General features: G+C 39.5%; 1 protein-coding gene across 7 annotated transcripts in view; it reads right to left on the bottom strand.

Moving 5' to 3' along the window:
- Positions 1 to 2,625, bottom strand: part of Npas3 (neuronal PAS domain protein 3) — an 829,271-nt gene extending 826,646 nt beyond the window's left edge. For all 7 annotated transcript variants that reach the window (XM_047540503.1, XM_047540505.1, XM_047540504.1 and 4 more), the window contains exon 1: positions 2,149 to 2,625. In XM_047540503.1, coding sequence (XP_047396459.1) covers positions 2,149 to 2,306 — 158 coding nt within the window. In that variant the 5' untranslated portion in view covers positions 2,307 to 2,625. The remainder of the gene's footprint in view (positions 1 to 2,148) is intronic.
- Between the last annotated feature and the right edge of the window lie 22,985 nt (positions 2,626 to 25,610).

The following is a 25,610-nucleotide window of genomic DNA, read 5'->3' as shown; positions in this document are numbered from 1 at the left end:
CCTGCCAATAATCTTCTTGCCCTACATGACTCACTCTTCTGCCCCAAATTTAACTAAAATTAAAGACAGTAACAGGTGTCATCATATCTGAGTAACAACACCAAAGAAGACAACATTTTTCACAGCATCTTCCCTTCTGTCAATATAAGAGAACATAAAAATCGAGGGAGGGAATAATACATCCCAAAGGCTAGAGTTTAGAGTTGATTACTTTTATCTTTATAACTATAGTGGGACTCAAATGTTTGACAAGAAGCCCAAATTCAAAGACAGAAAGGTGTAAAGTTCCAGAGAAGCTTTCAGTATTGAGATGGCAGAGACCATGGAGAACTGCCCCTGGATGCTTCTAACTTGAGGAAAAATTACCCCCAAGATTATCTTTGCTGAAGGACAACACCAACACTCAGAGCAAACCTAAAGGCTTAACTCCCCCCAAATTCATAACTGCCCCCAATGTATATCTTTTAGGTTAGCTCAGGTTCCCTGGAGGTCCCTGAAATCTTCCAAAGGTCATCTGACATTTCTGACCCTTGACTCCCTACTTCACAGACCACACTATTGTGACTGTTGCCTGCACTTCCCAGTTAAAGTGATCACCAAATTCTATTGTCATTTAAATGTTTTATAAATGACAAAAAAAAAATACCTGACCATGAAAAGGAAAAATCTAATTCTTTTCCAATCCTTCATATTTCAAAGATTCCCAGATCTTTTGTATTAAAGGTTCTTGTCATCATTGAAGTAAAAGAAAGCTAAAATAATTTAAGTAAAAAATCTCTTTGACAAGGAATAGCCCCCTTTTGAAATATTTTTAAGACTCCTTTAAAAACTTCTGACAATAAGCAGAGCATATAATGAAGTCTTCTTTAGAATATTTGCAATACTGTGCATGAACTTGAAAAACAGTGTGTTACGCAAAATCTGCTCTGGTCACTGGGCCCTTGGTTAGAAGGCACAAAATATGGCAATGATAGATTATCTTAACCTTTTCAGTTTAAATACTGTTAGTTCAAATCAAAGGTTCTCAAATCAATGAAGTTTCAAATACAAGGTAAAAATAGGAACTGTTATTTGAATTATGCATTGTGTATATTTTAAGTTAAATGCCATTGGCAAATCTCTCAGATGTTTAATCGTGGGCAATCTGGGAAACACAAATATTTAATTTCACACTTTCGTGTGCTCTTTTTTCTTCCATCTTCAGTCAAATTGAGCCTCACAAATGGAGAACTTACTTTTCTTATTACATTGTTAGTTTTTCTCAGCACATTTTTATGGATTACATTTTCGATAAAATCTTGGACCATCTAACGCTGTCCTTATGGAAAAACTTAAGGGTTCTAGTGCTGGTGGCTGTGGTCATTTTTCCCTCTTTTTTTCCTAATTGAATCGAATAATGTTTACTATCTCAATGTCATGTCCATTTTTTAAAAATCTACCAATATATTAAACAGAAATGCAAACAAGTATTACTTTAAAACTTCCACCTTACCACCTAGCTTACTTAACTTTGCAAAATTTGTTTCCTAACTTGTATCTTTGAATCTTATCCATTTGCATTATAATACATTTAAGATGAATACTTAACAGCGCCGAAGAGACTCGGATTTCATGCTGTATTTCCCTGTAGTAACAGGTGACATGATAACACTATTATGTAGAAATCCAAGTCTACCGCTACACGTGAAAATCGTTTCTATTTTGTTTGGAAACAAATGATCAATCAGCCTCCGGTGATCAATTGCCCCCCTGGTTGTTGGTCAGCGCCGATTCGCACCCGGCAAAGGCATTGAGAAAATTCTGCTGGAAGGGGAACAAGGATCCCAAACTTTGCAAAAGCACCTTGTGCGGCGTCTCAGACTTCGCTGCAACTCCTTCGCTACTCGGGACTGAGGCTCTAGATTTGGGGCTAGGTAGAGGGCAAAGGATGATTTCACTTCGCCAGTGCACTGGAGTGCTTTTCAATTCGGACTGTGATTTTTTTTTTTATTTTTTTTATTTTTCTTCCTCTTCCATAGAACGAGAGGAAGGCAAAGTGAGCCCTGGTGGTGTGCATGTGTGTTGTAAGGTACAAAACAGGAGCAAAGTGAGTCCCACCCCAGCACCCCGGGGCGGGGACACTATCCCAGCTCAGGCGGGACTACTCACCGCTGCTGGTAGGAGGTGATGCCCTGGACGTTCTGCGGGGTACCGTTGGCGGCGGCGCCGGCCCTCCCCATGCCCGCGCCGGCCGGCACCCCTGCGGCCGCCCCGCCGGCCGCCGCGGCCGTCACCTGAACGCTGAAATCCGGAAAGATTCGGATCATCGCCGCGACTTCGGCCCCCGGATACTACGACTCTGAGCTGGGGCTGGCGGGGGCTCGGGTTCGGGCTCGGGCGGCGGCGGCAGCAGCAGCGCGAGCAGCGGCGGCGGCAGCAGCGGAGCCAGGCACCAGCCTGCAATCCCATTAGTGAGCCGCGGCCACTGTGCGCGGCGGAGAGGCGCTTTGATGTGCGCGCAGCGGGCTGGGGGGGCCTCGAGCGCGAGGAGGAGGTGCGGGGGGCGTGCGAGGGACTTGCAAACAGCAAAACGTGTCAGGGTGGGGCTTTTTTCCCTTTTGGGGGGCAGTGGTGCTCCCCCCTCTTTCCAGGATGTTGCTCTCACTGGCTGCTCCGGCTGCGCCGCGCGAGCCCAGCTAAGGGAAGAAGGGGAGGGGGTAGTGGAGGAAGGATGCACCGGGAGGCTTGGCTAGGACTTGGCCGGTGCAAGGGAATGACGGGCAGTAGAGAGTGCATTTCTTTCCCGCCCCTCTACACACACACACACACACACACACACACACACACATACACACACACACACACACACACACTCGCCGCGCACTTCCGACCCAAAGTGCTAGACTGAGGCGCGCTCCCTCCCCTCCTTTCTCTAGAGAAATAGCCACCATCCAGGCAGGCTCGCGCCTCCGGTGGCTTCCAGCAACCTGGACTCCAGCCCGCGTGTGTAGGAATGGGGGCGCAGAGCCTCCCCTCCTGCCCCGGACCGCTCTTTGCCAGTCTTCTACACACTATGCAGCGCGAGCATTGCCAAGCGCAAGTTGGGCTTCTGGAGAACTTGATACTTATCAGGGAGAGATGGTGTGCGAAGGCGGGGGGGGGGGGGGGGAAGAGTCGCTTTTGTGCAACGAAGAGTTTGTTCCCTTTATAAGAAAGGGCTCTTCCCGCTCCTAGTGGGCGGGCGGGTTGGTCCTGGGCAAACTCCTGAGGTGGGGACTGTAGGACCTGCCAGAGGGATCCGAGTGTACCCTGATGACCCACCTCCACAGGCCCTTTTCGACCAATGAAACGTATAAATTAACAGCCACAATTGTGAAGAACTCTGCAAATTCCAACCACCAGGGAAACAAAAAGAGAAAGCACGTGCATTTATTTCCTCGCGTCTCACAGTTACTTCTCCACATTGTTGCAATAGTCCTTATGAGATGAGGAGGGATTCTTTATGGTTTGCCTACGCCTTTTTAAGTGATAACTTGCACTCCTTTCACTCGGCTAAGCAATGGGACAGTGGGATTGATCATTTCTTCCACCCCCTGCCCTGGACCCCTGTTGCCCCACTTCCTCCTCTGTCTTCCGGCTAGTGAGCGGGAGCGAAGTTGCGAGCAGTGGGCGCAGCCCCTGAGGGAGCAGGGCTCCGGCTTCCCTCCCCTTGCGCTCCCACACTCGCTGCCTGGCTTTGCTGTTGCTGCTAGTGGTTCCCCTTCTACTGATCTCCTTTCCACTCCTCCCACGCCAAACCCCCGGAACCACAGCCTGGGGAGGAGTGGTCGCCGCACCCTCAGCACAAACCCAAATTGGGCTCAGCGAAGCGTGGTGACCGCTGCCGCGCCGCCCGGGCCCTCGGCCAATAGCGCCTCGCCAAGCGAGGCACCTGCTTAACCCTTTGAGCCAGGGGCGCAGACGGCCCGCCGGGGCCCAGAGGGACAGAATGGATTGGCCAGAAGTTGCCAAGACAGAGAGTAGCAGAGGCCGCTCAGCCCAGCGTCTCTGACACGGTCAAGGGGCTAGGCGCCTGCCCTTACAGCAAACCCGGGCGTCCCCTCCCACCCTGATGACTCTGGAAAACAGCCAAGCAGCACAAAGGCGAGTCCTCGCCCCAGCGGCGTCCCGCGCCTGCCGGGGCAACCTCTGAGCTTCCCTAACCCAAGTCAGTTTCCGGAGGAGCCTCCCGCGCCCAGCAGCCGCAGCGAGACAGAGGGAGGGAGCCTCAGCTCTCGCTGGCCGGGCCCACGGCGCAGCTGCGTTTCCATTTTCCTCTCAAAGAAAATGCTTTGGACGGCAGATAATACCAGGAGATATGAAACTGCTTCGTCCCCCACGTGTTGCACGTAAAAAGAATCGTAATGAGCATCTGTGGCTTGTGCGGAGGATCCCACGAGTTAGTTGAAGACCTGAGCGAGGTCCTGACTCCCTCCTTCCGGGTTATTTTCTAGCTTAACGGGGATACTGGTTGAGAAGCCAAACGCGAGGTCCTTGGAGCCCGGGTTGAAACCGCGAGGGCGGGGCGGGATGGGTGGAAAGCCGCCCTGTAAGGATCACAAAAGTGGGTTGTGGTCCCACGCCGAGCACACAAGGACTAGGCGTCGCGGGATGACTTGAATGTCTGCACTCTCGCTCCACCGCCTCTCATCCTCAGAGCAGGATCCTCAGAGATTTCAAATAACACGCCTCGGCCCTGGGCAGGTTTTCCTGTTGAAAGAAATGGAGTTCATACCCATTGTAGACAGGTCAGGAAGGTTTTTAAGGGATGGGGAAAGGTTCCTTCTCTGCGTGAGTCAAGGCCGGCGGTATCATAGGCCAAAGGAAGCCTAGTAAATGCCTGATGGATGAGGCTAAAAACGAACTCGTATGCGAGCCGTGGCTTTCTATAAAATACCATTTGTCTGAATTATTAGCCCATTTGTGGGGTGGTGCTGAGCCTGCCAACGATGTCTACACCAACCACTTGCTTCCAGCAAGTGACTCCTGCCTCCTTGTGACTACTACCTTCGTGCACTATTTCAGGCCAGGTCCTGTTGATCCAGAGACTGCCCCAATGTGCCAAGTGAGGGAAAAGGGAGAGAAAACTCTCCTTAGCCAAAAGAGCAGAGTTTTTAGGACATTGGTTTCCCTTTCTGCAAATCAACAATAAGCTGAATTTATGAACAAAGAAAATCACCTCTTTGTTTCAGTTCAACACTATGACTAGAAGTCATAGAAATTTTTATTTTCCATATATTTTACAGAATAGTTGGTCAGCAAGTGTATGATCTTGTTTCCCTTCCTTTTTGGAGGGTAATTTTTACTTGGAAAACCAAAGGGCAAAATTGTCCTGTTAGAAAGAATATGTGAGACATGCTGCCAGACGTTTAAAACTACATACAATGAAGTCTCTTCAATTATGCCTTACACTATTAAAATAGTTAAATGAGCACATTCAACTTCAAAGTTCTATGCTTTCAATTGCCCATATTTAAAGGAATTAATATGACTCCTGCTCTCCAAGATTTTATTTTTCTAAAACAGAGACACACAAAATAATTAAAGAAGACTTGCACAATAGGTTACCTTAGAATACATATGTAAGTCTGTTGCAGTATTTTATCCTTACATGTATGATTTCAGAAGGCTGGTTTGCATGCACAAGAGACAAATTCCTTACTGGATCTGCTTATCTCCATGTTCATTAAGGACCTTAAGCAAAATATAAGTTTATCCTCTCATTAGTAATTCAGATTCATTACTCTTTTCCTTCAGTTGAAATCTTTACATGTTGGCAGCTGTTTTGAAATATTTTGAAAGTTGCTTTGGCGTTCACCCAACCAAAAGGGCTCCAGTTAACACTAAACTGTATGCTTTCTCATTATATATCCTCCCCCACCCAAATCTACATATTAGTGCAGGTAGACATATAGATAAGAATTGTATGTTTTAACTCTGAATATATATATGTGACATACTCAGCTATCACAATCACACATTTAAATCTTCAGCCTTTGTACAACTGTGCCTTTTCCCATATGAATAAAATATTTATTCTTAAGACATTTATTTCCACTTACATGGTTTGATTTGGGATTTTTACTATTTGCTGTCAGAAACTGGCAATGACAGGTTAGAAGAGAAGAGCTTGATTGTATCTAATTTTTATTTCACTTTGGACATATACTTAGAAAATATAAAATAATATACAGAGATTAGGGTAAGATAAGGCAAAACAGGAAATAAATAGCATAAAAATCCCATATGAAAAGAATAAAGGTAAGAAATGCTTTGCTCAGAAATGTTGGATTTTTCTTATTGAAGTGATTGTGCTGCAATAAGGGATTTTTTTCTATAAAGAAACTTACATGATAATATGCAACAATCTGGAGACTTCATTGTAGGAAGAGCCATGAGCTAGTATTACGGTCCCACCATACCATGTGAGCGAGATTTTACATTCTATAGAAAGGTTACATATTTGATTTCACCAATTTTCCATCTTCACTCCTCAATCCAAATTGAATTCAAGCTCTTACTGCTAAATTTTCCATGCTACTAATATGTTTTTTAGATCATTTGAAAGAAAAACAATGTCAGGGGAGGGAAAAATAACAAACTTAGCAATATAGCCTTTCTCAATGTTCTAGAAGGAAAACTAAGAAATTAAGAGAGAATAAGTCTTTATTTATATTATAGGTATGTTCACATATAAGAAGAGTTCTGAGGATGTTTTCATCTTAATGGTACATATGTCAAGCACTAAAATATAGTAAACTACTATGCTAAACTAAGTCTCAGAGGACTTTATAAATATATAGCTAGAAAGAGAAGAGGTTTAGTTAAAAGAAAAGCCTTTAGCTATATATATATATATATATTTTTTTTTTTTTAACTCAGTAGCAGGGCAGGTAGTAGGGGAGGAAGACTTGTTGAGAAAAATTAGTGTGATGGGAGAGAGTTCTCAGAAATCCATATTTTTTGTTAAATATTCACACATTATGGCACATATTATTCCAAAGCATGTACAAATCAATAGAAACTAAGATAAACTTAGACTTAAAAACAAAATGATGGAATATGCTCAACATATTTAATAGCTAAATTTGACTTTAAGCAACAATGTTTTGCTTTTGCTTAATTCCTAATGTACTGCATTTTATTTTGAATTTGAAAGAGTTCTACTTTTTAAGGAAATAGTTTTAAATCTACTTGTGATTATAAAGGAATCCCAATTGCTGGTGCTAGTTTTGCTTCTTGTTATCATCAGCATAATTGGAATTTGCATGGAACCTCTACTTGCCCCATAGATCCAGCATCCCATGGTAGTTTTTTTTCAGTGAAAATTATATACAGTACTAACTTAAACTCTTGTTCCTGTTTGACTTAGTTCCTCCAGATAAGCATTCATATAACCAATGAACTCTGTCTTCACTGAATTTTTTTTATTGATTGTAAAATTATTAATTCAGTACTTGATTGATTGAAGGAGTAGTTAATTGGTTTGGATTGAAATTTTCTTCCAAAATGAAAACAACCATACTAGATGAGTTTTTACATGAATTTTTCATTTTCAGAAGGATGGGATATAGTATAAACCTAATCACACAGCAAATCAAACGAGTAGTTTTATTAAGCTCCATGCTGAGTCAACCATTCTGTTTTTATTTAACTGTTATGTCCCTTCACCTAGAGAGATGGTTCTCAGACTTCAGTGTGTATCCGAATTACAAGAAGAGCTTATTAAAACACAAATTTCTGGGCCCTGATTCCATAGGACCTTATTCCATAAATCTGGGGTGGGGCAATCGTTTTCATTTCTAACATATTCCTGGGTTATGTGATACAGTTAGCCCAGGCACCTTATTTGAGAACCACTGACCTAGTGTGTTTATGACAGAAGGTCCTGACTTTGCTACATACTGAGTGGTCAAAGACAAGTTATTTAAGCATTCTTCGTTTCAGCAATCTGGTATTAATTTTGTCCAGGAAAAATGAATTTGTGCTTTGTGTTGGGAATTCAGACATAGTTCCTTTCTTTGGGGAGCCAAGAGTTTATAAGCAGAGGTAGATATGTAAAGAAACTAACAGCAATTATCCCAAGTGCAACAATCAATTTGTACAAAAAGCACAAAAGTGGCATGGGGATATGAAGCTAAAGCAAATGAGAAGAGGAATAAAACATGGCCAAGAACATGGGGTGAGAATCCTGCCCCTGGCTTGAATATGGTTCTACCACTTACAAGCATAGTGACTTCCGTGTATTTACTTTCTCTAAGCCCCAGTTCCTTTATTTGTAAAATAGCAAGACAGTTCTCAAAGGATTGTTGTAGGAATTGCTATTAAGTGTGTAAAGTACTTACTAAGCGCTTGACCCTGTTAATTATTCAACCAATGGTGGTCATTCCCATCAGAGCAATTTCTAAGTTCTCTCGAGTTCTCTTGGGTGGACATGTAAAATGTTTTGATTACCCAGACAAGTTATGAAATATCTTTATGTTCTATTTGTGAATGTTGACAAGCCTAAACAGTCTTTTTTTTTTTAATTGTAAACAAACGGGGTACAACTCGTTTCTCTTTTTCTACATGAAGTAGACGCATACCATTTATGTAATCATACATTTACATAGAGTAATGGTGTTTGATTCATTCTGTTATTTTTTTCTCCCCCCCACCTCTCCCACCCCTCTTTTCCCTCTATACAGTTCCTCCTTCCTCCATTCTTGTCTCCCTCCCACCCCCCTACACAGTGTTTTATTCTAAGCTGTATAACTACATATCTGAAATCAAAGTCAAGAAAGACACCACATAAAATTACTGTAAGTGCTCCAGAAAGTTGAGAGCACTTTTCTGGAGATTTCAAGTTCTGCTTCACACAAAGGGCAGTAAACTTCTGACATCAGTCATATATAGGAAGTATAGAGACATAAAATAAAAGAGCTTCACAAAATGTAAATACAGTTATGATAGCAGATCCTCTATTGGCGATTATTGGAAACAAGGATGCTTGCGTTTTATTGCTAATCTTTTAAATCAATGAGAGTAAAGATAACTGTGATTTTTCACTAGAAGATCATTTGATGCAGTGAATCACAAACATTTTTGTCTCCAAGTCACCTTTGTTAAACATTTTTTCGAGCCACTAAAAGAAATTTGGGTTATTTATATCACATTTATAAATATTTACTCTATTCAAAGTTAAAACACATATGTAAGAACTCCTTATAAGTCCATTTAAAAATTACCAATGAAATGCATTACATAACATCAATAATATTTAATAAAGATTAATTACTTTTATTCAAAACAAAAAAATAGAAAAGCAATATTTTTTTGGCTCTCTTTAATATAGCTTAGAAGACAAGCAGATTCCTATATCTCTTCTGCATTCAATCTGTTATGGAGTTAGGAAAGAGATAAAGTAAATTTTAATAACATTTTCAGATAATTATGAAGATTCTTCTTTGCTACTATACCAAAACTCAACAAGAGTAGTTTCTTAAAAGTTAGTAGTAAAATGGAATTTGAAATCATACTAAGAAACTTTTCATACTATGGTCATTAAAATTCATTCATTAAAATCATTGTGGCACTTGCCTGGCACGTGTGAGTCACTGGTTTCAATCCTCAGCACCACATCAAAATAAATAAATTAAATAAAGGTATTGTGTCCATCAACATCTAAAAATATTTTTTTAAATTCATTGATCTTTGGATATTTTTTATCCATGTGTGATTTTTATATTATCATGAGTTGATAATTTTCAAAACATTGATTAACTGGGTTATGCAAATCTTCTAAATATTCACACATTTTATTATGTAATATCAACAAATCATATCTGCACCAATCTGATCAGTAAAGTCTTTAAGCATTGAGAATTTGTCATGCTCACAGTATCAGCTACAAGTTTCTTAAAATTCTAATTTTCACTTGAAAACTCAAGAATTATTATTATTATTGGCACCAAATATTGTCAGTTGTTATCTTTGAAGTGACAGACACATTTTATTCATTTTCAAGAAATTTGGGAGATGTCAAACACCCCAGATTGAATAACCATAGCTTTTCAGTTTTTCTTTCAAGGGTAAGTGTCACTCCATGAAAAAAAGTGGTTAATTCAGTTTGCAATGCCAACAATTGATTGTACAAGTGATCTTTTGGAGACACTTGTTGTAATTAGGTATGCAACAAAGTGCTTCATGTGTACTTCCCAGTTCATCACAAAGAACATTTTAAAGATGTGTGCTTGAGTGTCTAAATTTAATAAAATTAATATTTTTGCTGCTTTATCAAGGACATAATAAAGTGAAGTTGGCAACCTTTTACTGTGAGTGAGTGACGGGAGAATACCGTGACAACTAGGACAGTTTGGTCCCTCTACCTTGATTCCTGCTAATTCCCTAGCAGGATTTGTTGTTGTTGTTGTTGTTGTTGTTGTTGTTGTTGTTTGGTACTGGGGATTGAACTCAGGGGCCCTCCATCACTGAGGTACATCCTCAGCCTTTTTTATATTTTATTTAGAGACAGGATCTCACTGAGTTGCTTAGGGCCTCTAGTTGTAGAGGCTGCCTTTGAACTCATGATCCTCCTGCCTCAGCCTTCAATGCCACTGGGATTACAGGCATGTGCCACCATGCCCAGCTTCCTAGCACTTTTACACACCATGATTTTTGTATCATCAGTGCAAATGTCCACAGTGATAAAGGCAAATAATGTCTTAATATTATTACAAAATAGTTTTGACCTCCTGGATACAAAAGTGTTCTAGCCCACACTTTTAGGACCAAGTTCTTATGATGCAATTCTCATGTTATTATGACAGCTAAATAAAACATCTAAACTCTCTTTCTTGCTAATTTTCAAAGAGTGAAAATATCATTTGCAGTTATGTGTTGCTTTACTATCAAATCACAAATTGGTTATCACCAATATTGTACTTAGGATTTCAGTTTTAAATAAAACTCGGTATAAGTGCTTTGTTTTCTTATAATATCACTTAGGAATTAGTACAGTTTTGAACAGAGCATTTAAAATAATATTGGGCTGGGGTTGTGGCTCAGTGGTATAGCGCCTGCCTAGCACATGTAAGTCACTGGGTTCAATCCTCAGTACCATATAAAAATAAATAAATACAGTAAATGTATTGTGTCCATCTACAACTAAAAAAAATTCTTTTAATTAAAAAAATTATAATACTTAATGTTGAAGACCTGGGATCAACAACTTAATTTTTTTCTCAATTCTCTGAGAAAGGGATGGGAATACAGGAATCAATATGATATTCCAGAAAAAGGAAAAGATGAAACATACAAGGAGCTAAATTTCCATGTTAGAAAGAAGCTTTCCATCAGTCAGTACTGAAGAGGACCTCTGAGGTGCTGGCCTCTCTTACTTAGAATATATTTTAGCAGAACAAGATGAAGATTTTCTAGGAATTTGGATGAGAAATTTTGGCACTGGGGGATCTGTTGGAGTCAATGTTCCCTAAATTTACAATTAGTATAGACATACTCTTTAATCATATCCTCTCTATGACATGAGCAAAGCATTACAACACTTACTCAAAGTGTGTGATCTTTCCAACATGGTCTTCACAGGCAGCCACAAGTGGTTTCCTTATTTTTTATCACTATTCTCAAGCAAGAGGACTTCAAAGTCGTGTTCAGAATAGGAAAACAAACTGAATTGCAATGTAAAGCATCTTTGCTTTCTCAAAATAAAATGGGGGAAATCTGTAATTTAAGTATTTACAATAATTATTTTTATTTAAGTACCCTGGACAGCTGCTCAAGATACCAACCAAATAGGCAGAAAGAAACTCAACCTTTGGAAGTTAGAGTGCTGCTTGTTATTAGTGATTCATAATCAAAAGGAAATCTCAGCATATAAACCACTGAAGAATTAATCACCCAGTACATAAATTAGTGTAATCTTGTCCAGTAATTATATCCTGACTGTCAAATATACTCTTGATGAGTTCTAGAAGCAGCAACTTTCTGGCCGATTTATTTCTAGAGAACACTTTTCAGTGTTTGTTTCAAGAGAAAATAAGAAAGGTATATATGAGATAAATGGTATCTGTGTATCTTTGCACAAAACTGACACAAACTGTTTTAATTATACTTATTTTGACTGAGAAATAATTCCTCCTAAAAAGTGATTTGTGTGTTCATAGTCAATGAAAACTAGGCACTTGAGGAAGAATCAGTAAGAATTATAACATTATATATATGAGGGAAAACATCTAAATAAATTGTTCAAATTTAAAACTTTTGCCAAATTTGTTTTGTTTGATTTAGAAGAGTGATACAATGTATTTTCATTTGGAAATTTTCTTTGTTTAAGATTTTGGCTTATAACAATTTCCTCGTATTTAACTTTTCTAAAAAGAAATATTAAATAGCATAAAAGTAAAATGTACCATATGTCAAATCACTTTAGATTTGTATAGCAGAAGAACAAGTTAGAAGTTGCTATGTAAGATAAAAGTTTATCTCTTCATCATGTAAATGTTTAGAAGGCGGATTACTCCATATTGAAGAACCTGAGTTCCACTGTGTCAGGGGCAGTGAAATAATCTCCACAGTCCAAGATGAACAGCTACCTCATCCAATTTTTAAGTAGTAGAATAGAAGTACATTGACTGAGGGACAGAAGGGCATATGTTTTCCCTTAAGAACATGCTTTAGAGGTGGCACATATTTCATTCATGTGTCTTTGGGCAACACTTAGTCATCTGACCACACTGGCTACAAGATATGCTGGGATATGAAGTCTGTATTACAAAGAGTCACGTTGACTAGATAAAAATCAAGAGTGCTAGTATTGTAGAAGGGAACCGATAAATGTAAAAATCCACTTGAAACTAAAAGACAAGCAGAGATCCAATTAATCTGAAACTAAAATATTGGAAGTAACTCTTTATTGAAGCTAATGAAGACTAATTTCAACAGTATTTATTTGAAATCTAGTAATAACCAAATTCAGAGTGTTCATTCACCTATGGAGCAGATAAAGATGACTTTCTGATTTTTAGTGAAGCCAAGGGGAAGGAATATAAGAGTGAAATGTGGTGACATTTTTCCTTTTGCTAAAAGGAAGGAGGTGACAAATTTCTAAGAATTCTAGTATAATAAATTTTGTATTGTGAGGTATAATTTTCATTTGATTTATGACATGGAATTTAAATGAAGCAAATATACAAATATTATTTATTCCATTGTAATGTGGACATCTTTTTTATTTTTCTCATGTTCAGAATATGAAGGAGAGAGTTCAAGGATCAAAATTATCTCATCACCATGTCAATACTTTGTGGTCTTTAGAGGAAGGACTCCATGATGCTCAATCATACCTTATGTTGTGGAAGAGGCTACAGGCCTTCAACAGATTAAAAATAAGAGAACTTCTGATGATGATCTCAGATGTCTACACTCACAGTCCAGTTCTGCAGGAAGATCCAATTCTGCCTACAGGTGACCCTGTTCCCCCTACTATTCTCTAACAAAACACACTACTGTCTCAACTTGAGTATATTTAAAACTTTTATCTAAACTACAAGTTTCTTTTCAAACACATTTTGATATGCCACTCACTGTTGTTATCATTTGAAAGTTACAAGGAACGTCATAAAAATGCCACAAACATTGCTGGGTGCAGTGGTGCACACCGGTAATCCCAGGACTTTGGGAGTCTTGCAAGTTTGATCAGCCTCAGCAACTTACTGAGACCCTGCCTCAAAATAAAAGATAACAAGAGCTGGGGATGTAGCTCAGTGGTAAAGTATCCTTGGGTTTAGATCCCAGAACCAAAACAAAAATAAAAACAAAACAAAAACCAGATATTTTTATACACAGTATTTTAGGGGTCATTAGAGGGAAACTTGAATCAGAGCACTTGGATTTTAATACTATCCAGGGACATGGGATGAATTATCTAACCTCTAAAAGATGGTTCCTTTCATTGATTCATGAATTCATCTGAAGGAACACACACACTCCATGAGCAACTATCATAGGCCAAATATTATTTTAAGCAACAGGGCTATAGCAGGGTAAAAGAAAATAGGGAGCTCTCTCTATATGTAAGAAGAGACAGCAATGAACAAACACCTGTAAAAGCTCAGAAAAGACAACTTTATAGGGTGGCTATTCCAATGAAATAAGGTAAAAACAATATAAATTGTTTAGCATGGTGCCTTACATGCAAACATAATTCTAATATGAGTTACTATTAATAGCATTACATGGATTTGGGAATAGTGTGAATCAAAAAATTTTGCGTAGCCATTATGGTGGTATGCAAATATTGTCTCGGATGTTCATGAGATTGAGGCAGGAGTTTGAAGCAAGCCTGGGCAACCAGTGAGATCCTGTCTGGAAAAGAAATAAAAAGAAAGAAAGATTGATTTTAATTTTACAATAATAGTCCAAAATAGTGTGGCTCATCTGTATTGAAAGTTTTGTTCCTTTGGTCTTATCTCTATTTTGTAAAAATAAAAAAATTAAAATCCCTAATTCCAATTCTTGCATTATCTAATGGAAAATAATCCCACATTTATCACAATTTGTATCTCCTCCTCTCCATTGCCTTTGGCTTTGCATCATAAAAAATATTTTTAAAAAATATGGCCATAGGAAGTATAAAGGAGAGGGTTAGGGAGGGTAGGTAGTAGGGGGTGGATATGATGTATGTTACATGCATGTATGAATATGCCACAATGAAACCCATTATTCCATATAACTATTATGTGCTAATAAAAATATGCCCACAAACAACTAAAGATGTTAAAATGTGCAAAGACAAGAAAATGAAAAATGAATATCTCTTCATCATGTACTACTGGTTTGGTGTTATTAGGCATTCTAGACATACATTCTCTTTAAATCCTCATCACAACCTATATTAGACCCAGGTGGAAAAATTGCTATAGACGCCATCAATTGCTACAGACTCAAGTAAATATATGGGACAATTAAAGAGTTCTCAATATAGCTTTTCTTTTTCAGTTTCCAGTTACTATTCTACAAATAATTGGTCACATACACTTTTTCTGTAAGAAACAAAGGAACACAACACTGTCAACCAAAATGAGAAGATAACTGACAGTTTCTATATCTTAAAAAAAAAAAAAGGGTTATCCTCAAATAAAGCAGGCTTTTTTCACTTTCTCTATTTTTGGGTTCATTTAGTTCTGATATAAAACAATCTTAGTACTCCAACTCAATTAGGAATGCTCATAGAAATTTCAGTCTTTGTGTTTGTTTGTTTGGTACCAGGGGTTGAACCTAGGGGCTCTTAACAACTAAGCCACATCCCCAGCCCTTTTTATTTATTTATTTTTTTATTTTGAGACAGGGTCTCTCTGAGTTGCTTAGGGCATTGCTAAGTTGCTGAGGCTGGCTTTGAACTTTTGAACTTGTGATTCTCCTGCCTCAGCCTCCCAAGCCACTGGGATTACAGGTGAGTACCCAGGACCCAACCTTCTCTTCTCTTCTCTTCTCTTCTCTTCTCTTCTCTTCTCTTCTCTTCTCTTCTCTTCTCTTCCTTTCCTTTCTTTTTCTTTCTTTCTTTTCTTTTCTTTTTCTTTCTTTCTTTTCTTTTCTCTTTCTCTTTCTTTCTTTCTTTCTTTCTTTCTTTCTTTCTTTCTTTCTTTCTTTCTTTCTTTCTTTCTTTCCTTTATTTCTGTTGGATAATGATAGCAATGGCATGGATCAGTGGTTCTCAGAGTACAGTCCTCAGACCAGCACCACCATTTTCAACTGAGTTATTAGAAATGGAAATTCTCAGCAGTCACCTATTGAATAGAAAATCCTGAGAATGGGTCCAGTCAATTTGTGTTTTGAAATACTCTCCAGGTGATTATGATATAATATAAAGTTTGAGGACTGTGAGTATGGATAATTACTGATACCCAACAAAGAGTGCTACAGATCATTACAATACTATTTTCTGTAAGGCAAGACCCTCCATAGCCAAGAAAATTTATTTCATTGGTTTCTTCCCTATAAACAGAAAACAGAACTCCTTTAAAGATCCAACATTTCAGGAAATTTCTAAGTGTCACCAATTTGGGAACTATACTGCTAGTAAAACGAAAGCAAACATTTCAAAGACAACCAACATCCAATTTTCTTTCCAAATTCTTCTGCTTGTAACAGGGTAGGGAATGTATTGCAAAGAGCCACGTACAAAAGAGCAACCCAAAAGACAGGGTGAATAGAAAGCGTCACAATCATGCTTTAGAGTCTCAGTTTCCTACCTGGAGGGTCTGAAAGAACGGTTCCTGTTCCATATGTAGAAGGCCAGGGAGCAGGATTGGTTTGTTAAGGCTGTCACTGAGATTAGAGCTTCCCGAAGCTCCTGTCCTAACATCAAGTCAATTTCTTGCTAAACTCATTCTCATTTTAAATGGGAAAAAGATTAGACTGTTGAGTGCTTGGGGAAAAATATAAAACTGGCTGGTAGGCAAGCTTTCCTTTTTAAAAGAAAAATTCTCTTAGCCTTCTGAACTCAAAGATAGCTTAATAAAAGCAACGGAAAAGACTAAAACCAGGGGGAAAAAATAAGAAGACAAGAAAAAAGGAAACCAGATCCCCTTTAAAATCAGTGTTCATTAAATGCCAGTGAAAGAAAATGCCTTCAAAGTTCTTACAGAGATACTGTTGGGACAGAGGAAGAGACTAACAGACACTTCAAAACAGTGTCTGGAGTTTTTCCACTTCAGAATATCACGGGAAATCTATCAACTAAGGAGGCAAAAATATGCTTAACCCTAAAAGTATCCATATTTCTCACATGTACAATGGCCCTTTTGTGGTGTGGATGCCGGCTTACCATCATATCAGAAGCGCCTCTGATGGAGACCTGTTGAAGATATGACTGGAAGAGGGCAAAAAAATCTACATTTTACTTTCTTACAAAGGTAAAATGTAGAATTAGAAAGGGCTCCTGAAGGTGAATTTTTCACCCAGTCTATTCACCACAAAGCTATGGTTTGCACTATAGTTTTGAGAAATGAGACTAAGTGAAAGTTCCTGGAGTTGCTGATGTACTTGAATGAGGTCCTGGGGAATAATTGCCATGAACTAAGCTGAAGGAGAGTTCAAATATGTTTGAAGTATGTGGGCAAAGTAGGCTTTTAACCCCAAATCTTCATTTCATCAAGTTATTTAATTGGTTATCACGACTGGAATGGGATGCTAAGATGAAGATAAAGCCAGAAGTTTTAGGGAGGATGAGGAAGCTAATAATACCTACAACTGAGAAAAGGAAAGGAAGCAAATTTTGGTGAAGATAGCCTCTAGAACAGGATGTAGATCTGAGACTTGTGGAAAGAAAGCAGGGAGGGAGCAGAACCAGACAGGGAAAGTGGCAGACTGGCACAGTTAGAGTATGTGTTTGGGGGATTCTGGGTTGAGTATAGGTGGCCAGCCTGGTTCTCCCACCATGCTCAATCATTGCTTGAGGACCATCAGGGAAAAGCGTGGCTTTAGTTCAATAGCTGTCACACACTTGGAAGGTTCTGCCACTGATAGACTGTCCGCTATCTGCACCCTTCACAGCTGAATGGGAAACCCATACAGTGTTACTCCATGGTGAACACAGGCCACCCTGTGCCACAGAATCCACTTCTCCTGGATTCCAGGAATCCCTGTACCAAAGATGAATGACAGTCTTTCTTGCAGTTGGTATTCTGCATTTCCACTCTCCACTTTCCTTGGTTTTTCCAAAAGTATACAATTCTCAGACTGCAGTTGTAGCTCAGTGGTAGAGCACTTTGCCTAACATGTGTGAGGCACTGGGTTCGATTCTCAGCATCACATATAAATAAATAAAATAAAGGTCCACTGACAACTAAAAAAAAAAAATTTTTTTTAAAGTATACAATTCTCTACTGCACAATTCTCTGGCTTAGACTTGTTTCAAAACCCTACGGATCTACAATGGGATACTAACTGGTGTTTGCCACAAACTCCATTATCCCTTTTTCCACCAGCGACATCATAGAACAAAATCATAGGTTCTGCCTGGTCATTTGGTTCAAGCTGCAGCAGAGTTGCTTGCACATTCAATCTGGTCCTTTCCTCAGGTATTTGAACAGTAGTAGCCTTCCTAGGAATGAACCAAAAGAAACTTACCAGAGATCTCTTATGACTATACTATGACAGAGACAACAGAGCCCAAGGGTAAAGTGTCAATATAAATTGTTGTCCATGCCATATACATGTGGACTCTATCTGTTCCCCTTGCTTGCTTAGAAGAGAAAGTAACATGTTTGCTAAATCAAAGGTGCATATCATGTACCTGAATTTCTCACCAAATAAATCCTATATTCCAAGAGAGGGTCCTTAAGTCTCTCTACCTCTGGTCCTATGTTCTGGCCCTGTTTGTCAAGTACTCTAAAATTCCAATGCCAGGGGTACTTTCCTGGGTTCCACTAGTAGATTCTGATCAATTATTGTAGCAACAGTTGTAGCTTTCTCTGGCATCAGGCCCAGCACAGGTGTGAGTTGCATGGCACCCACACTTGTGTTGGGTCTGATGCCATCGACATGGCAGCCAGAAGTGGTAGAGATAAATAAATCCTGAGGGGGAAGAAGTCCCCACAGTGTCCTTCCACATGGGGAGATTTCTAGCTCTCAATAGGGATGGGTGGGCTTCCTACACAGTCTGTGAAAGTTCAGAGGGGCCCAGATCTTTAGGTGTTCCCACACAGACTCTCAGGTCAGGTTTCCTGATTTTTTCCAACTAGTGCTCTGACCATTAGCCCCGTGTCCACTGGGCATTCCATTCATCATCCAAAGCTCAGTGATTCTGAGTCCTGAGAATGGTTTTCGACTTTTTCTCCTTTCCTACTGCAGAAGATAAAGACTGTTTTTTAAGCTGCCAAAGAGGCCCCCTGGGCTTAACACTTAGTTTTCAGTTTGCTAACTGCCCTTAGTTTTTCATTATCCTTCTGCAGGTTTCCCAGTCAATCTAATAACAGCAAGCCAAATTCACTGTTCTTGTGTGCATTGTTTCCCACCCACCTCTGACTCAACACTTTTCAAAGTCCTGAGTCACTGTAACAACCAGGGTCATCTCCTCCATTGCAGCATTGAACTAGGCCACCTCCTCTGAAAGTTTTAACAATGGAGTCACCACCTTGTGCCAGAAACTACATCTGCTCTGTTTACCACCCACAATAGGGTCCTCATTGCCAGATAAGTGCTGAATGAAGCCCATCTTGCTGTCAGGTTAGGTCCTGGGAGGCAGATGTTGAGACAGAGTTAGGAATGTGTACAATTCGATGGGAGGACTAGCATCTGTGAAAGATAAAGGGCAAGGAAGCAGGATTGGACAAGGAAAGGTTTCAGACTGAGATGGGGACCTGAAAGTCTGAATGGAAAGTGGGAGGAGGCAAACTAGGAGAGCCTGACTGCTCTGCAGACCCAGTAGAGTCTTGGCCAACCCAGTGGGAAGCTTCCAGTCCAAGATTGCCTGTAGAGGAGTTCAGCACTGGGCAGAAATGGCCAGGCCCTAGAATCCCACCACATCAGTCATTGGGAAGTAGCTGTGCAGAAAGAGGGTGGCCTTGGTTCAAGTACTATAATCCTAAAGTCACTACAGCTGGAACCTGGCTATTAGCCACTTATGAGTATTGCACTTTCATAGTGCCCTTCATGGTTTTTTTTCTATGAGCATATATTTATTTCTTCTCATTTCAAATAACAGTGATAGGTTTACTAGGAGACAAGAGATGAGTAAATACAGTTCTTGATTTTCAAGAAGCTGGAAGATAGGGATAAAAACCATTCAAAGAAGTGACCCAAATTGCAAAGGTGCCAGAGCCATCTGTTGCTTTTGTCTGTTCAGCATCAATTTCCCTCATAATGGAAACAGAAAGTCAGTTTTCTTTTGGGAATGGGCCCTTCTGAGTTCACATGTCTGGGGAGTTCTCCTGCCACATCCTGTGTAGATGAGGAAAAGTTTCTGTCGGATGATGGTGCCAACTATCAATTGATCACTGAGAAACTTATCAAATCAAATAAACACAAAAGCCAATAATCTTTTCAAATGGAAGGGGGTGTGACGGACTGGGCCATGCCAGATCTGGCCTCCAACAAGACAGAGAAGCCCACCTTCCCTTTATTTATACTTGCAGGTAAAGGGGGACCAGGAGGGGCTTCTTCTGTGATAAACAGGATGGGGTGGAGTTAGGGAAGCCATTTGCTTAGAGAATTAGCATTTCCTCAGACAGTGAGCCAACTCTGTACAGGGTCACCTACCCCAGGCTGTCTGACACAGTCTCCCATGACTGCCAGTTCCTGGGAGTCAGACCTCTGTATCCTGTGACTCAGCCAGGTCGGATTCTGCTAAACATGGATGGCTTCCCACACACATAGAAATGCCTCCCTGTGTTTCCTCACCCCCATCGGCTACTAGAGAGGGTGTAACTCAGACCTGGTCACTCAAGGCTTTGGTTGGAAATACTGTGTGCTCTTTTTCCCACTGGTGTTACTTGTTGTGAGGATGAGGTAAGCCTGGAGTTACTAGAGAACACCATGTGAACAGAGCCTGCCGAGAGTGCAGCCAAGTCACAGGGAAGCGGTGCTGAGAAAAAGAACTTGAGAAACTGGATTTCCAAGGGCCCTTGGAGCCCTCCAGACTTCAAAATCTAGGTCTATAACTTTCAGTTATGTGAGCAAATAAAGTGTCATTTTGACTTTAGGCTATTTGGGATGGGTTTACTGTCAACTCTTGATACAAATTGGTAGAGGAAGGGCTGAGTCTAGAACAGTGGTATGTTTTAAGGCACACTCCTCTTTAACAGGAGGCCAAAGAAGAACCACTGAATACTGGAATTTGAAAAGATTGTACCCAGCCTTCAGTCCAGCCCTGTCCCTCTAAAAGAGTCTATGAAGGATGACTCTTCTGTCATTAGCTATTTGATAAAGCACATTTCTTTGAATCTGTGGGTTTCAGGCCACAGTTGTTTTCACTGTGACACTGTGTGTCCCTTGAGAGCAAGATGAAGATTACATGCTGTTTAAATTCACAGAATTCACAGAAACTGAAAAAAATTAATTTATAAACAATGGCAGTCAGCTAATGCTAATTTAGTATTTAATGCCAGTAATCCTGGATAATGTGGCTATTGAAGAATAGTTACTAACGTGGGCTTCATACTATAATTTAGCATTACTTAAGTAAGAATAAGATCAAAATATGCACTTTTGAACGAAGTGTGGGAAAAGTCTAATCCTTATTAATTTTTCTTTTTTGTGACTTGCCTGAAAATGTTCCTTCCTTTTGTTTGGCAAATTTTAATTCTTTATACCTTATTCTGGAATGTTGTGAGAGGAAAATAATTTTGGAAAATTAAAATTAATTTTTCTAGTGCATTGTTATTTACTTCACTATTGCAAAGAACTTCAAGGAGACTTTTTGCCTTGAGACTTGTTTTTATAATGTATTATTATGGCAGCCTTTTTTTTTTTTTTTTTAAATCAGCCTTTTTAGATTTTAAGGCTTAGTTAAAGTAAAAGCCAAAATTTTGAATGATGACTCTGTCTACATAGCATATCTAAAGGAAGAGATGAAAGAGACGAAGATGTTTTACATTTATGTGTAATTTATTTTTTTAGGTTTTTTTTATTCTTTAGAAAAGTGCTTATAAACCATTTGGGACTTCATAGTTTAAGAGAAGATTTATTGGTAGGTTTTAATTTGTTTTACATAGACATTACATTCTTGAAATTATTCCTAATTTTAAAATTGAATTTTTACCCATACCATATTTTTGGGGTATTTTCCAGATTTTTCTAAAAGTAACATTATGATTAATCACATGCTCACCATTCCATAATTAGTTTAGTGCCTCAGTTTTACACACTGAAAAACAGAAACAGAGAAGACCAGACGAATTTGAAAAGAAGCAATGAAGAGAATTCATTCCTTCATCCACATATCATTTTGCAACTCTGGTCTTCTATTTTTTTTTTTTTTTTTTGGTACTGGGGATTGAACCCAGGGTCACTCAGCCACTGAGGCACATCCCAAGCCCTTTTTTAAAACATATTTTATTTGAGAATTATATTCTCACTGAGTTTCTTAGGACCTCACTAAGTTGCTGAGGTTGGCTTTGAACTTGTGATCCTCCTGCCTCAGCCTCCAATGCTGCTGGGATTACAGGTGTGCAAGATCATGCCCAGCTTGAGCTTTTACTTTTTTTTTTAATTATTATTATTTTTTTATTATTATTGTATACAAATGGGATACATGTTGTTTCTCTATTTGTACATGGACTCAAGGCATACCATTTGTGTAATCATAAATTTACATAGGGTAATGTTGTTTGATTCATTATTTTTTTCCCTTCCCCCCCACCCCTCCCACCCCTCTTTTCTCTCTATACAGTCCTTCTTTCCTTCATTCTTACCACACTCCTTATCCCTAACCCTAAACCTAACCCTAACCCTAATGCTAACCCCTCCCACCCCCCATTATATGTCCTGATCCGCTTATCAGCGAGATCATTCGTCCTTTAGTTTTTTGAGATTGGCTTATCTCACTTAGCATGATATTCTCCAATTTCATCCATTTGCCTGCAAATGCTATAATTTTATCATTCTTCATGGTGGAGTAATATTCCATTGTATATATATATATGCCACAGTTTCTTTATCCATTCATCAACTGAAGGCCATCTAGGTTGGTTCCACAATCTGGCTATGGTGAACTGAGCAGCAATGAACATTGATGTGGCTGTATCTCTGTAGTATGCTGATTTTAAGTCCTTTGGGTATAGGCCAAGGAGTGGGATAGCTGGGTCAAATGGTGGCTCCATTCCAAGCTTTCTGAGGAATCTCCATACTGCTTTCCAGAGTGGCTGCACTAATTTGCAACCCCACCAGCAAGGTATGAGTGTTCCTTTTTCACCACATCCTCGCCAACACCTATTGTTGTTTGTGTTCTTGATAATCGCCATTCTAATTGGGGTGAGATGAAATCTTAGGGTAGTTTTGATTTGCATTTCCCTTATGATTAGAGATGTTTTTTCATATATCTATTGATTGCTTGTACATCTTCTGTGAAGTGTCTGTTCATTTCCTTAGCCCATTTGTTGATTGGATTATTTGTATTCTTGGTGTAGAGTTTTTTGAGTTCTTTATAGATTCTGGAAATTAGCGCTCTATCTGAAGTATGAGTGGCAAAGATATTCTCCCACTCTGTAGGCTCTCTCTTCACATTACTGATAGTTTCCTTTACTGAGAGAAAGCTTTTTAGTTTGAATCTATCCCAGTTGTTGATTCTTGCTTTTATTTCTTGTGCTATGGGAGTCCTGTTAAGGACGTCTGATCCTAAGCCAACAAGTTGAAGATTTGGACCTACTTTTTCTTCTATAAGATGCAGGGTCTCTGGTCTGATTCCGAGGTCCTTGATCCATTTTGAGTTGAGTTTTGTGTAGGGTGAGAGATAGGGGTTTAATTTCATTCTGTTGTATATGGGAAATGTGTTTATAATCTTTGATTCAAAATCTGTTGTTCATTCTCAGGATGTCATAGGCAAATCTTCATATTCATGGCATCATAATTGCAAAAGATGGTGTTTAACATGTATATAAAAGAACTCTCATTGCAAAACCTAGTTAAAATATTAATGACAAAGAAATAAAGAAACAAAACTTGAGCATATGAATAAGGCAGGAGAGTAGTAGCTTTGTATTTCACTACTAAGGAAAACCTGTTTTTGCCTCCTCAGAGTCAATAAATTCTTTTACACATTCGAGAAATATTCACTGAGCATCTATGTTCAGCATAGAGGAAATGGAGATGAAGGGATGAGATTCCAACCCTGAGGGGTGTGAAGAAGTGGGGAAGACAGACATATATACAAATGACTGAATGACTATGGGAGAAACAGTGCAGTAGAACTTTGTGATGACTGACATGAAAACAGAGATGAAAAGGTAATATTACCTGGGCAAATCAAAGGGAAGTCAAAAGAAGCCTTTGTAAAGGAGATCAGTAGGATTGTAACAGTTGTAGAAGCACAGGGCATTCAAGGCCAGCATTTTCCAGTAGGTGTGTGGGAGCAGGTGCATCTCCTGCAGAGAATGGAGTTTGGTTAGAGAGTAGACAGGGTTTGTGGTGGGGCATGGAGGTAAAGAAGCAAAGCATAATGAGCCACAGGAAATTATATTCATGTTGGCAGGCTGGGCAGGTCAGATTTTTAAAGACCTTAAATGCCAAGTCATGAAGTTTGGATTTTTCTAATTGTCCACAGACAGCCATCAAAGATCTTTTCATTTTGTTCATTTTGTTTCATTTTGTTTTATTTTAGCAAGATTGTAGTATGATCATCTTATGATATAGGAAGATAAAGTCTGCAAGATGTGGATAGATTTGTGAGAAAAGAGACTAGAACTCTGAACCTCTTTAGAAAACTGTTCTAGGAGAAAGTGGAATGGAGAAGAGTACCTGAACAGGAGTGAAAGGGACAGAAATGACACTTGGACCAAAGTGTGGAGATGGGTGGTATTAACTGGGTAAACTGATGAGGAACAGCTTGCTGGTAGATGGCAGCTGGAGAAGTGGACAGAAAGGACATGTTGGGTTTGGAACATGTCAAGTTGAGGTGCCTGTGGTTACTGGGAGGGAACTGTTCAGAATGTGAATCAAGAGCTGCTGAGGAGTGTCCAGCTGCTGAACCTGGCTGTAGAGCAGCTTTAGCAGACAGAAGATGACTGAAGTCTGTGTCAGTGATAAAAACAGAAAGTTGCATTTGCATCCTAATTGTCTCCTGGGTGGCTAGAAACGAATGAGAAAACATTTGTGAGCTCACATAGCTCTCATTTCACTGTTGTAGAACAGGAGCCCAGAGAAAGCAAGTGACTTAACTCAGCCCCACAGCTGGCTGGTTGTAGTACCCAGAAGAGAATCCATACCTCCACGTATCAGACATTGTGTGGGACACCTCTCAATCTCTGCTGGCAGGGCTATAAATTGGTACAACTATTTTGGAAAACTGATATTGTCCAATAAATCCAAATGTGTATACATTCCAATAGTCCAGTCTTTTCTCCATAATGAAATACACAATAGAAACACATATCTATTAACAAAGAGTCATGCATGAGAACGTTCATAGTAACACTATTCATACAACACCCCACAAGAGAAAATCTCCCCAAAACCCATCCTGATAAATAAATGAATTAAGGCATATTTACCACAAAATAAGAATGAGCAGAGCATCTTGGTACATGCCTGTAATCCCAGTGGCTTGGGATGATGAGGCTGGAGGATCACAAGTTCAAGACCAGCCATAGAAACTTAGTGAAACCCTAAAAAACTTAGGGAGACCTTGTCTCAAAATAAACATAAAGACTAGGACTAGGACTCAGTGGTAGGGCACTTGCCTAGCATGTGTGAGGCATTGGGTTCAGTTCCCAGCACTGCATATAAATAGATAAAGGTCCATTGACAACTACAATAATATTTAAAAAATAATAAAATATAAAAAAGGCTGGACATGGTTCAGTGGTTAAGCAACCCTGGGTTCAATCCCTGGTACCAAAAAAGTATTTTAAAAATTTCCCAGTGTCTAACATATGTTTAGC

Source organism: Sciurus carolinensis, chromosome 2 (genome assembly GCF_902686445.1).
Source record: "Sciurus carolinensis chromosome 2, mSciCar1.2, whole genome shotgun sequence".
Lineage (NCBI taxonomy): Eukaryota > Metazoa > Chordata > Mammalia > Rodentia > Sciuridae > Sciurus > Sciurus carolinensis.
The sequence above is the reverse complement of the archived record's forward strand: the minus strand, read 5'-3'. Positions and strand labels throughout refer to the sequence as shown.